The 13,781-nt window shown below is 45.5% G+C and overlaps 1 protein-coding gene across 2 annotated transcripts in view; it reads right to left on the bottom strand.

Annotated features, from left to right (window-relative positions):
• Positions 1 to 13,781, bottom strand: part of LOC108926987 (son of sevenless homolog 1-like) — a 32,367-nt gene that overhangs the window by 6,545 nt on the left and 12,041 nt on the right. For both annotated transcript variants that reach the window (XM_029251376.1, XM_029251375.1), the window contains exons 3-11: positions 13,479 to 13,610; positions 11,959 to 12,123; positions 11,385 to 11,588; positions 10,250 to 10,393; positions 10,050 to 10,160; positions 9,127 to 9,225; positions 5,972 to 6,099; positions 3,860 to 4,515; positions 361 to 442 (exon numbers count right to left, since the gene is read on the bottom strand). In XM_029251376.1, coding sequence (XP_029107209.1) covers positions 361 to 442; positions 3,860 to 4,515; positions 5,972 to 6,099; positions 9,127 to 9,225; positions 10,050 to 10,160; positions 10,250 to 10,393; positions 11,385 to 11,588; positions 11,959 to 12,123; positions 13,479 to 13,610 — 1,721 coding nt within the window. The remainder of the gene's footprint in view (positions 1 to 360; positions 443 to 3,859; positions 4,516 to 5,971; positions 6,100 to 9,126; positions 9,226 to 10,049; positions 10,161 to 10,249; positions 10,394 to 11,384; positions 11,589 to 11,958; positions 12,124 to 13,478; positions 13,611 to 13,781) is intronic.

The raw sequence follows: 13,781 nt of genomic DNA on the forward strand, positions 1-13,781 counted from the left end.
TGTTCACTGCCATTTGTTCAAACAAACAAAAACACCACCATTTTCCAGGAATGTCTGCACAAAAAAATACACTTTCAAACATTAGAAATACATGTACTCTTTTCACAATTTATGCGCATTCACTGGTAGTTAAGATCTTTTCTACAACCATTATGATATAGCAGCCCTACAGTCACGACTGTTTTCAAATCTTTCCTGCAGGGCCGCAGAAAAATGAGACCTAGCGCTCACAAAAAGAATGATCACATGACCCACAACCAACTCAGAACACCACCAAGAAAGGCCATTGTATCCATTGTGGAGTGGTGGACGCTGGCTTCCTGTGTGCTGGTCTTTACTTCCTTTCGCAGTTCAACTCACCGTTCCATAAGCAAGCTCAGGAGCTCTTGCGGCTTACAGAATGACCGGTACGTTGTCAGAAACGTCCTCACAAAATTGGGATCTGCAGAAGAAACAAACAAGCCACTGTTTTGTATTTATGTCCATAGTGTCACATGGAGGACTCCAAAAGGTGAATTTAAAGCCACAGCTTACTTTAAGATTTTCAGCAGTATTTATACCATTAAGGGGTAACGGTGTACTTCAGAGTGCTGGGAGACGAGCGGTGTCTTTACACAAGTGAGATGAAGCCTTAAGTCACACAGGGTGGCCGGGAAATGTCAGAACAACTGGTCCAAAACAGGAAAAGAGCAGAAAAGGCTAAAAAACACAGACAGTGAGACTGTAAAAGTCTCAGTCTGGGTCAACATTTCTTTTCTCTTTGGAACAGACACACTCATTGCTCTGAGCACACGTGTCTATGTGCGCCCGTGCGTTCAAATGTAACAGCAGGGGTCCAGTAAGGGGAGGGCAGCCTGAGAACTCAACTGAGTCGAGAGAGGAAGCCGTTAATACAAGTCGCCATGTAGTGAGGCCTATGACCCAGACAGGAAACAGACTCCAGTCTGATGCTCATGGCTTTAGAGAAACAGGCACCTTCCTTTACCTGGAGCACTGCGGTGGGACAGTCTGGTCACATGTATGGAAATGTGGGAAAGCGAAGGCGCACGTGTGCAGACCTGCAAATAAGCCGAAACGCTAACGCATCAACAAATCTGGACACACCTACCACTGTTTTTCAGCAGCGACTTGAGCACTGCTGACCACTGCTACCCCGCCCCCCCGGTACCTCTCACAACACGTTCCCAAGCCTGCGATGTGTTCAGTCACGGCCTCCCATAGCGTGCAGCGGAAACTCCCAAGAGTGGAATGTTGGATGTTAGCCTGGGTCATGGGGGAGGTGGAGTGGAGGGAGGACGCAGGTCGTCACCCTCCCTGCCCCCCCCATCACCCGGGGGTTGGTGGGAGAGGGTGGGCTTTCTCTGGGGTGCTGCGAGCAGGAAGCACCTTTTTCCCCTTCGACCCAAAATAGCTGTTCAATTCATTTTCCTAAAGAGGCGGCTTCCTCCCGCTTATTAGGGTTCAGCGACCGGGAGGGGAGGGGGAGGCCGATCAGGGTCCCAGAAGGACTTTATAGTTATTCCAAAGTTTATTTTCTTTTTTAAAAGGAAATGTATTTAGAGGTGGGAATACTAGCTCCACCCAGCAGAGGAATTCTATCCCATAATCCACAGGAGTCCTTTCTAGTTTTCAAATACACAGCAATTAGCTAATAATGAGCCAAGCGTGGTAATACTGGATGACTTACGATTATTCAAAGGATGCTTCCCTTCCAAATGAGCCAAAGATTCAAGTTTCTTATAAAATAAAAACAAATGAACGCGTCACCAAATGCAACGCACCGACTCCTCGTGTTACAAACGTTCGAGTGAGAAATTCGAAGATACAAACATTTTCCAGTTTGTTTATTCATTTGCATTTTCTTCACTATTCCATTTTCCCAAGTTTGTCTGTTGCGGAGCGAAAGTCACCTGCATTCCCGAGTACGGCCGTTAGATGGTAGTAAACTGCATTCAGAGAGAAGACAAAGAGGTGTGTGGAACTGCCTTCATTTGGTTAACTTCCACTGTGTTTGTGAGTGCCAGCGATCAATAATAAGATGAAGAACACTAAACATGGTCGCAGAATTAATTAATTAACAGAGATTTACGGAAAGCGCTTTCATTTTTAGGGAGCTCAAAATTTAAACATCTAACAAAATATTTCTTTTGTACTGCAGCTATATCAAAGCACCTGGGCTATTTGGACGTCGGTTCGAATCCATCTCGATCTGTGTGAAATTCACATGTTCAACCTGGGACTGCGAACCTACACCAAACAGCCGAGGTGCCGTGAGGCAGCAGTTCCTTCTGCTGTGGCATCGCGACGTTGGTTAGGAATAAAATTCAGTCCCAACTGTGTTTGTAAATTGAGGATCCAGTGAACAAATGTTGGGTGGCAAAGGGGAATAAACTGTACTCAACACTGCTGGCTCTGTGTGGAAAAAATAAAGCCTGCTAAAATAGGTGCATTACAGCAGCCCGGGATTTGCAAATGAGGACTCAGTGCCAATGTTGGCTGAGGTAAGCAGTTTGCGTCACACTCCTGGGTGAGAGCACGCGCGCACACACGCACACACACGCACACCCTTATTACTTCCCTCACATTCAGGCTGGATTAAACTCTGAAGCAACATATTACGGCACCTGAACCTTGGTCCTGTAATCTGTGGAATCTCACCTTTTCCTCTAGGACAAACCTGTTCCGCCCGCTATCCTGTCTTTCCAGAGTTCTGCTTTGCTTTTGGTTGAAATGAGTCATTATGATACAGTGCATGACTAAAAATCACTCTCACCTCCCAAAATTCTTACATGGCATATAAACTATTTATTTACATAACCAAAACACGCAAATCCCAGAGGCGATAAGCAAAGCTTAACCAACTGCAACTGCAGCCTTCAAGTTCTGCAGTGAGTACTGCATTCTTGATGGAACAATGCACCTTTCAGTGGGAGGAGCTAATTCACACCAGGGCAGGAAGGCATGCCTGCCATCTTCCTAGTCCAAGGTCCTCTAAAAATCTGCCATCACTAAATACAAGAGACCATTATTTTCAAGGCCCTGATATCTGGACTCTATCAATATTAAAAGTGATAGCAGAGATGGTTTTAAATAAAGCACAGATAACAGTCTCAGAAGGCAGACCGGAGGACACGTGAGGGGCATGGGGCAGCATGGTGGCACAGCGTGTAGCGTTGCTGTTTCACAGTGGCTGGCTGGTGCGAGAGGATGTGGGTTCGATCTCCGCTTGGTCTGTGTGGAGTTTGCACGTTTTCCGTGTCTGCGTGGGTGCCCCTGTTTGTTCCCTTAGTCCAAAAACATGCTGTTCGAGTGGACTGGTGACTCTAAAAATCACCCAGTGTGTGTGTGTGCGCATGAACGACAGGCAGAAAGCTTGTTTCACTGGTGTATGGATGATCGTAAGTATATCTAGCACTGTAAGTCACCTTGAGTGAATAAGGTGTGGGCTGATACTACTAGATAGATTTCATTGGAAGTTACTCTGGAGAAAAGCATCTGTCAAATTAATAAATACAAATGTAAACGTGTCTGTAGAACCACTCAAGTCCCTACCACTGTGAAACAAAACCTCAGATGCCCATGAAACCAGCATAGCTGAAAAGGTAAAAGTGGACTTTCACGAATGAGCGGCAATATGGCTCGAGGATCTTGCACATACACCTTGAGGGTAAACATCTTAAGAAAGAACAACGTGCTCAGCTGCCCTTCTGACCTGTTATGAAATCCCTTAAAGAATCTGGGTCTTGGTTTAGAGCCTGGATGACACAAACAAGGCCTCTGGTCCGGCATTAAGCCCTGTGAACTGTGCACTGTGTACTTCACCCCATTCCTCCCCCCACTGCTTTGCGGCCTTTCTCACCTGCATACATGTGGTACGTGAGACGCTCGATGAGTTTCAGAACAGTGCCAGCCTTGATGACAGGGATGCCCGACTTGGACTGCACGTTCTCCTCAAAAACCACGTTCTCCTCCGAGTCAGGCTCGGCGAAGCGGTAGGCCTCAGGCCCAGGCAGGCGCATTTGCTCCTCCTTCTCTTCCTGCAGTGCGGCCAGGTCCAGCATGCGCTCCAGCGTGGAACGGTACTGCAGTGAGATCAGCGCTGCCATCCAGCTGTTCTTTTCCTCCGCCGACTTGGCAGCGAACACCACGCCGGCACCGTCGCGCGGCGTCACCTCAAAGGCGTGCCGGCAGTCGGCTGTGTCGTCGCGGTCACTGACCTGGACCTTGCGCATCAGGAACTTCTCCTTGAGGCGGTACTCGGCAGTGCCGGCCCCTGGCAGGCGCGTCGGCCCGTGGTTCGATTTGCAGCACACCATGAGGCCGTCAAACAGGAAGATGTAGCGTTCGTGCTTGGCGCCCACACGCATCAGCGTGCCCTCCATGATGAACTCGTTGCAGCATTGGCCAATGTCCTTTCCCTCCCAGCCATCGATGTTCCTCTGGATCTCGTTCATCTTCTTGATGGCCAGGTGCTTGCCCTTCATCTGCTGGCTGTAGAAGCGGCAGGCCGACTCGCTGCGCACAGGAGAAATGGCAGATCAGAACCAAAAAAAAAAAAAAAAAAAAACATTTAAATAAATCAAATTTCTGGAAGTCATTTAGAAACTTTGTACCAGAGCGCAATATTTCACAATACGTCACTCAAACCTGAACTACAATGAGCCATTGTCCTCCTCTCTGCCTTGTTAGTTTTTTCAAGATTTGCTTCAGCTATACACAAACATTTGAGTTATCAACAGGACACTGACAATGGAAAAAACAATCTCCAAATTAAGACTACTTATCAGCATAATAAAAACATTTTACAGTTCAAACGCAACAGAGCAGTAATCCAGCTAGCAGGTAAATTGGATCTCTTTTCATTCCTCCGACGAGCACATCAAAGCGCGTGGCAAAGCTCCCCAACTTCGATCCACCCTAGATTCGGAGGGTTTCGGACCGTACGGTTATACTAATGCTATAACACAAAAATCCTAGTCAGCTGGCAGTACTGAGGGCCAAAAACCAAGGGTTCAAGTTGCCTTAAACAAAGCTCAAGTAGTCAACACGCAAACTCAAAGTTACTGTAAATAAGAAAATTTACCTCTCCAAAGTTTACATGAATTCATCTGACCGCTTTTCTGCAAAGCAACATACAACTTGGAATAAAAAATAACGCAACAACTAAAGTAAACAAAAGTGCTTTCCAAACAAACGTTATGTGCCAATTCAGCTGTGTAGAGACAGTGTCTGCATAGCAGACGGCTCCAGCCAGCCCCTCGGGAAGACAGCAAAGGCCTTTAACCTTGTCCAGTTGACCCAAGACAAGTCACAGACAAATCGCTGAAGATCCTATTCCCCGCCACAAATCTCCTCTGTCCTACTAGTCTGCTCTCCTCTCACCTCAACACCCATATGGAGGAAAGCAGAAAACATACCGTAGGATAATCCATCCTTTCCCCATAAAAATAACCACCGACGGAGAAGAAAAAACAATGAGAAAAATAAGCAGTTATTCCCTACGTCCGCATACTTGATGCTCTGTTTCTAGCCAGAAGTATGAAAAACAATTTATAAAAAAAAAAAAAAAAAGAAAAACAAAGAACTTAAAAATGGTTGAGAGCCTAAAAGAAAATCAGGTCTGAGGCGAAGCGATGTTTGCCGTGCTGCTGAAGATCGTCTGTTTCTCTCTCCTCCTCTCCAACCTGCGGATGAACAATAGCGGGTCGTACTGGGCAGCATCCTGACACAGCTTCCCCTCCCACCCTGCACTGAGCGAGGCAGCAGGAGGGGCTGGTAGCTGATTAGGGGTGGTGTGTGTGTGTGCGCGCGTGTGTGTGTGTGTGTGTGTGTGTGTGTGTGGGGGCGTGCGCAAGAGCAGAGCGAGAGCAGTGAGGGATGTGGACTAAGAAGGTCCTGGTCAGGTTCGGTCAGATCTGGCCTGCAGGAGTTGCCGGAACGGCCATATGTGCACGAGGTCGGGATGGGATACCTTGGCCTCCGCTTGGCCAGATTCTTGGAGCAGATCCTCTCCATGCTGCTCTGCAGGTTGAGCAGGGCAGTGATGGCCTGCTTCAGGCACTCCTTGTCCTCCTCATCTTCGCTCATCTCCTCTAGTTGCTGAGAAGGGAGGTGGGAGAACAGGGGCAAGAAACCCGGCAAGTTAGAAACATAGGAAAAGTCAGGTGGAGTGGACAGAGAGCAACAAGCTGCTGACATGAAGCTTTCCTCACGAAAAAGATCAGCGCGTCCCAGAGAACTAGTTTCCCATGTCTCATCCTCATTCTCTTGACTACAATTAGGCGGTACGTATTTAGCAGCTTTCGGATGTCTCGCTTCACCAGACAACACATTGTTCTTAAACCTAGATTCCACCCTGTGTACTCGGTTTACATGAGATGAAGGTCCCAGAAGGACCATCAGCATCAGATTTACTTTCTCAGGAACAGGTTCTCGTGTGAAACGTGAAGCGCGACACAAAAACAAACACACCGAGCATACGTTAACCCCCCCCCGGTTTCCGTACAACCAAAAAGTGGCTTTTCCAGACAAAACACATTAACCTTAAGTGCCTTGATGTTTTATTGGTCATCCTCTCACTTGTTTTCTGTCTGGAATTTTCAAATATATTCACGTGTGACTCAAAAAATTGCCTGTCATCAACTCGTTCTAATCATTGCAGCGGCGGGAACAGGGGAGTCACTGTCGGTAAATATCACACGGGTTGTCCGTCTGTCCATCTAACCGCAGACTAAACAAACCATGTTCAAGACGGTTGCGGTGACCATGCAGTTTGCAACTGAGTCAAAGAGATCAACAGACAGGCGGCCAGGCACGCTGGCTGGGTCTAAATACAATTCCCTTTTATTCCTAACAGGGAAAATCCTGGCAGTTTGTCAGCTGAGGTAAATGAGCCAAACGGCTCCTCCCCCAAACCCCGCTCCAAGTTTGAGGACTAGACCAATCAGGCTGAGAACAATAAGATTTTATAAGAAATTCTCTCTCCCTATAAGAGGCTTACACATCTCACCCTCTACCACTTTCACAGCTCCACCCCATCCCTGCCTGCCCGAGTCTGCAGCCAGAATGACACAGCCGGACTCCTGAAGCGCAGTTCCAGCCTTGACCAGGTGGAGGCGGCGGTCAACTAACTGGGGCAACTACAACAAAGTGACAGATCTTCAGGACTGCCCCACTCCTTGCAGCTCCTCCATCAACACACTGACAGAGCAGAGAACAATGGAAAGCTGCAATACACGCTTAGGTGGAGAGCACGGATCCAGCTACGGACACGGTGCTGTAAAGGTGGGGGCGCTAACGTTGCCTGAGCTTCGTCTCCAACACTGCAGCAGCTGGAGTTGCCAGTGTCACTGTGCGCATTCCAGTGTCTTCATACATACAGGAGTAAAATACCCCAGCATCACCTATGCTCCCCCCCCCGCAGTTGGGGAAGACTATTGCAGCCTGCTGCCTTACAAGAGACACACTGGTAACAACGGTGACTGAGCAGTCCTTCGCTCTACAATTAAAGCTGCAGTAGAGAGCAAACTCAGTGAGGTAAAGTGGGTGAGGCTGTGGAAACTCACCACAACAGCACGTTTCAGAACATAACACAACAGCGCCACCAGAAGGACTCTTCATGCCATGCCAATACCCTGAGACCAACCAGGCTGGAGTTGGTTAACGCATTTGATGGATTGAGGATTAGGCACACTCATCGCAGAGCAAGCGTCATTCAGCAGGTTAGCACAGTAGTTAAGGAGACTGACTCATGTTGTGAAGGCTGCCGTTTAAAACACTGCTGCAGTAAGCCATATCATAAGTACTCAGTTATTAACATCCAACTCCCAGGTGGACCCTTATTTATAAGGATTTGCCTTTACTTACAAGAGAAATTTGTACCAAACATGCAATATAAAAGCACTGGTTTTCGGCCAAAGTTTAACTTGATGCGAGCAAGGAGAAGACCACGCAAACGGCCGGTTAGCTGCCTTAAATATAATAGTGCTGCAGTGTTGCGTGGTAATTTTTTCCTCTTTATTATATCCAGACTTTAATACTCTCAGGGTTGTTTATGTTTTGATCACTGTTCTGTGTTACTAATCACCCAAAGCATTTAGTTTTGCCACTAAAACAGCAAATGTACTTTTTTTCCTCCGAGTTGTACATCACTTTTGGGAAACGCATTGAATTCAGCTCAGCCCGAGTTTCATATTCTCCTTGTGTTCACAGCCCAAAGACACGTGCAGAGGAATGCAATGGCAAACCAGTTCTGTACCCTCCCTTACCATGAAAGCCATTCAGATGATAAATTCAGCTCAAATACACTAAGCCTTCCCTAAATGAATGACTAAATATTCATGTATATTTGTGTGTTCAGGACTGCACTATAATTTTTCCAAATTAAAAATGACAAGTTATGCTCCAATATCCAACAATTTAATACATTACACTTGTAAAAGCAGAGTAAGGATGTAGTAATAATAACAGTGACAAAAAAATGTAGAGTCATAACCATATACAAACAATGAACTTTCAACAATTTGCTCTTACCAGTGAAAAGCAGTGTTTCAATGCTCAGCTCCCTACATAACTTGCCATGTTTCATTTATGAGTGAATTGTACATTAAGAGAAGGAGAAGGTCTCTCCTTCTGGCTGAAGGTCTCTGGGTGCACTTATTCGGATGCAGACGGGGTGATGTCTGCACACACTCGGTATGCACAAGAGGAATTAAGCATGGCAACATTTGATTGACCGCCGGCATGTCTTCATTGATGTCTAATTCAAGAACGATGTGAAATGCATACCAAATATCAGTGAACACCTTGGGAACCCTGGTGCCTGCAGAATATCATTCTACTTTACCATTTAAGTTGACTTGTTCACTTAAAAAGGTAATTTATTCAATTTATTTTTCCCTGTCTCACTACAGGATTTATTTGTTTACAACGAGCTGGAATACTGGCGCAGTCTGTGACAAAGGCACGCTCACAGCCTGAATTTTAACGGTGCCAGCCAGCAATGGAGCTGTTCCAACACCTTACATCTACACACTAAAGTGAAGAGGATTACAAACTACTGAGGTGGGAGCGGAGGTGCAAGAGTGGGAATGCATGTGTGAAGCTCCGGTCCCTGCTCAGACGTACCTTCAGGATCTCAAAATAGTGCAGACAGTGATAGATGGGGTTCAGCAGGAGCCTGGGGAGAATGTACTGGACAGCTTCCTTGAAGCCCTCCGCTATTGACTGAGAAAATAGAATCACAAAAACAAAATAATTTAAAAGCAGAGGACGGCAACACTTCATTTGATGATAAAGAGTGATCTGCACATACGTAGAATATTTTCACACCCTCACCCCTAAGCCCTTCATAAAAAGCTGCTGTATAAATGCTTGCCTGCCTGTGGAGTGCTCAGACAATGCAATGCACTGCAACAGCCAAGGACATCAAATCGAAAGAAACCAAAGTGAAATGATATCATGATTGCACATTCAGTTTAGTCAGGTCCAGGCAGACTTGTTTCCTCTGACATCGCCACCGAAGTCCACCGTGCAGTTATGAATATTCACACCTATTCACAGCCTGACACCGAGGAACTGCTCTACACCGAGCAAAGTTCTCTAACAACCAGTGCAGCCGTGTTAATGTCACCATGTCACTGTGCTTGACAGCAATGCGTTGTTGAATGATGTCATAGTACACTTTCAACAAGATGTTTCTCTGGAACCAGTGCTTCATCAGTCCCACAATCCCTTGTTCAAACCGAAATGCAACAGCGTCACAGAAGGGGAACAGAAGCGCACACAGCAACGGAAGTGTGCTAATGAAATGCTCAGGGAAAGGTGGTCTATTAAAAGATGCCTGTTGGAGAAGCAGTTTTACAGAAGGATCATAGGAATGAAGAGCAAGTCAGAGAGTCTGGAAAAAATAATACACAAACACTGAGGCAGCAAAGAAAGGTTGTGGGAATTCTGTATTATTACAGGACGGTGTGGCCACTCTGGGAGTGGGGCAACTGGACGCAAAACAGGATTCCGGTGGGAATAGACTCAAACAGGTGCCATCTGACCTGTAGGTAGAGTGCTGCTCCAGGCTTGGTGACCTGGCTCAGGAAGTGGTCGTGGAACCCAGTCCGGAGGATGTCTTGAGCGTAAGACTCGTATGGGTCAAAAGCGAGCTCCTGCAAAACAGCCTTGCTCATATCGATTCAAATCATATTCCATTCAAAGCTGCTCTTTACAGAACAAACATTCCTCTCACTTCTCTCACCTCTGCCAGGTCCTCAAAGCAGCTGCCCACCAGGGGGTGGGGGCTACACTCATCCGTCATCTCCACGGTGTCCTCAATGAGTCCTAGAAGCTTCAGTGTAAGCTCCTGGATGTCCACAATGCGGCTGAAGATGCTGTCCACATCCTACAGGAAGAGAAAGACCTCTCAGCTACGAGCTCCTGGACAGGCACTGTGATCAACGGTCCTCGATAAGCTCTCACGTGAAAAGGGGGGCCATGGTTTTTCTCTGGGTTCAGACGCAAGGTTCCTACGCTCGACAACTCAACTGAGGCAACTAACCAATGCATGGCAAGATCAATGCCAGCTTCATAAGTGGCTATTGAGAAGTGGTAGCTATTACAATCACAGACCACACTATGGTTTGAATCTTCCAAGCAATTTGGGAGGTAGAAGCCCAATGAAAAATGAAATCATGGGAGATAAAGAACTCCCAAAGAATGAGTGAACTTGTCTTCCAAACCCTCATTTCCAGGAAGTGATGCAGGGCAACCAAGATTTAAACAACAAGGTATAAAAACTGCTTTTCCCCCTCAAGCAGCATCCCTTATTAACCTCTTAAGTGCATATTATAACCCATACCACAGCTAAACAGACATTAAGATTCCACTGTTGGTATCCAGCTCCTAAACTCTTTGGACCGGTAACACTGTATATATCCTACAGCACTATTTTTATTAAACACCACCAGTTACACCTATACCTATATTTAGTCCTGCTGCTATTTCCACTTCTATTTCTACATTGTTTAGATATGCTCATACTCATTCTTGAAAAAACACTAATATTTCATAGCATTTATTGTATTTTTTTCCACACTTTATTACTTTAATGTTGTTCAGTTACGTTAAACGTGTCTGAATCCGCATCTATCATGCAAAATTTCTTGCGTGCGCAAACTTAATCAGAAAAAAATTTTCAAGTTCTCGCCTCCTTCTGGAGGGTAATGAAACAAAAATGTACTGAAGGCAACAAAATCTTGCTGGTGGAAAAAGTCAACTAAAGATGGACAAAACATGGAGAAGTTGTGGCAGGAGCCGACACCACAACAACCAAAAGAACTCAAACCACGCAACACCACCCTGCCCCACCCATAAGAAAAACACCAAGGACCTACACTGTGGGAGAAGAGCTTTTCATTAGCAGCGAAAGGCTCCCGAAACACCTTGATGATGAGGTTCAGGTCACGTAGATACTGCCGCATGTCGGCCATGAAGGTCTTGACCAGGTCATAGTAGTTCTCCTCACCGGACACCAAAGGCTCCTCACCAATGCAGTCACTGATGTCCTCCTCGTCCTGGTGAAACATATCCATGAGCACCTATTTCCGCAGGAGGGGGAGAAAGACACACAGGGAATTAGAGTACTGGAATAGAGTAATGTGGATGGTCATTTCCTCACATATAACCAATTCTGCACCTCAGAACACCAGAAGCAGCTATAGTCTTACTGCTCTGCTGTCTAGATTTGCTACTGAGAAACCCTTGACTGAGGACACCTGATCTCACTGAGGAGAAAAAAAAAAAAAAAACGGTGAGGAGATGCAGGAGAGCTCCAGAGTTTGGGCCCTAAATTGTGCAGTTAGGCAATCTATGAATTTAGGAATACAGAAGGAAAGACGAGAGATCGGTGCCCTTTCCATGACCCTCACAGTACTGCCAGAGCTAAGTGTGACCCAGCGTGTTTCTCACCTTGTCAGCACACATGGCCACCTTGATGTCCTGCTGTGAGATCTCGTAGTGCCGGATGTTCCGCACATAGTTGCCAGCCAGCTTCAGGATGTCCGCAGAGATGTATTCCAACACAGCCACTATGTAAACGGACACCTGGTGATCGATCTTGTATCCCAGCACCTCCTGCCATATGGACAATCGTGGGAAAAGTTAGAAGCCACATAAATGAAAGCCCTGAAATGGATTTGAGATTCACAACCTCCTCCTTGCAACAGACAAGACATTCTGCCAATTTCAGAATTTTAAGTGAACAACTACTGGTTACAAACAGCACAAATCACAAAAAATTTAATTAAAATTAAAAAAAAAAAAAAATCTGCTGCTGGTCCTGTGAATTATGTACACCTATTCCTCACATAACAGAGCTAATTTATTCAATAAAAGCATCCCATTAGGTGAATTCCCATTGTGACGGGGGACAAATCATTATTTGTTATAAGGAGAATATACCAGCTCCTAAATGAAAAATGTTGGTTAAAATCAAAACACCAAAACAAACCAAAATTTATACATGAAAATGATAGTACCAATATATTTAGATTACATTAGTTCACATTTATTCATTTAGCAGATGCTTTTCTCCAAAGCGACGCACATCTCATAGAAGTTATTATTTTAGCTATTTCAATGTCCAGCTTATCTTTGAATGTTTAATGCTAAATTCCCCCCCCGACTCATTATCCACTTGTCCAGTGCAGGGCTGCAACGGTTCAAAGTCTTTCCAGGAAGCATTGAGGTTTAGACAGGGTACACCCTGTACAGAAACTATTTATGAATTTTTCTCACAGTTGTTTATGACATAAAGAAATAAATCTCGCAAGACTCCTGTCTATGTCTTTTACTCTGCAAAGCACACAGATACTGTGCTGTTAGGGGGCTGACTATTGCTTGGTGTTACATGATCTTAATTCGATTTAAATAACCGAATTAACGGTTACATTTTGTTACCTGCTGTAGAAACCTCGAGCCAGGCACTTACCCTGAACTGATCTTTGTAATAGGGTAAACAGCAATACATTGTAGAAAAGCATCAGCTAAACAAATAAACAGTACTCAATCTGTCATTTTAATTGCGATTGGTATTTACCTTAAGCAATGATTGTGGCTGGTTGAAATGGTAAACATGACTGAGAAGTAGGAGGAAGTACATATAACAGTTGACGTTATTATCGAAGAACTCTGTGTTAATGAACGAAAACATCTGGACTGACACCGATGAGGAACAAAAGTCTGTTTGAGACAAGTGTGTATCACTCTCCCAAAACATCTAACACAAGCGGTTGTACAGAACTCCTCGCTGTATGAGTAAAATGACCAGATAAGAGAAGTTGCAGTGGTTCTTCCACTGTGAAGGACACTTATGCGAAAGTTGTGTGTGCAACATACTGGCTCCCCCTGTTGTCCATCATAGTACTACAGCCACCGGATGACATTCCAGAACATCCCTCAAAATTCACTGTGCAAAGTGAAAGGAGCACCTTGAGCAGAGGATGAATCTTGTCCACAGGCAGCGCCAAAGGGTTCCTCCTCTTCCTCCTCTCTATCGCTGCTTGGGCGTCCGCTATTGCCCACTTGTCGATAGGGTGAGGGAAACTCTTCTGTACCCGTTCCTAGCACACAGGAGAGGGAAAAAAAAGTGACGAACTCCTTAGAACAGCACAGGATTCCCTACGACTCCCTTCAGAAATACGGATTTTATGTGAAACCAAAAACCAAACTATAAAGTAACAAAGCTAAGGTGAAAACAAATGTGCATATGCAGGATGTACGGGATTCACATT

Source organism: Scleropages formosus, chromosome 4 (genome assembly GCF_900964775.1).
Source record: "Scleropages formosus chromosome 4, fSclFor1.1, whole genome shotgun sequence".
Lineage (NCBI taxonomy): Eukaryota > Metazoa > Chordata > Actinopteri > Osteoglossiformes > Osteoglossidae > Scleropages > Scleropages formosus.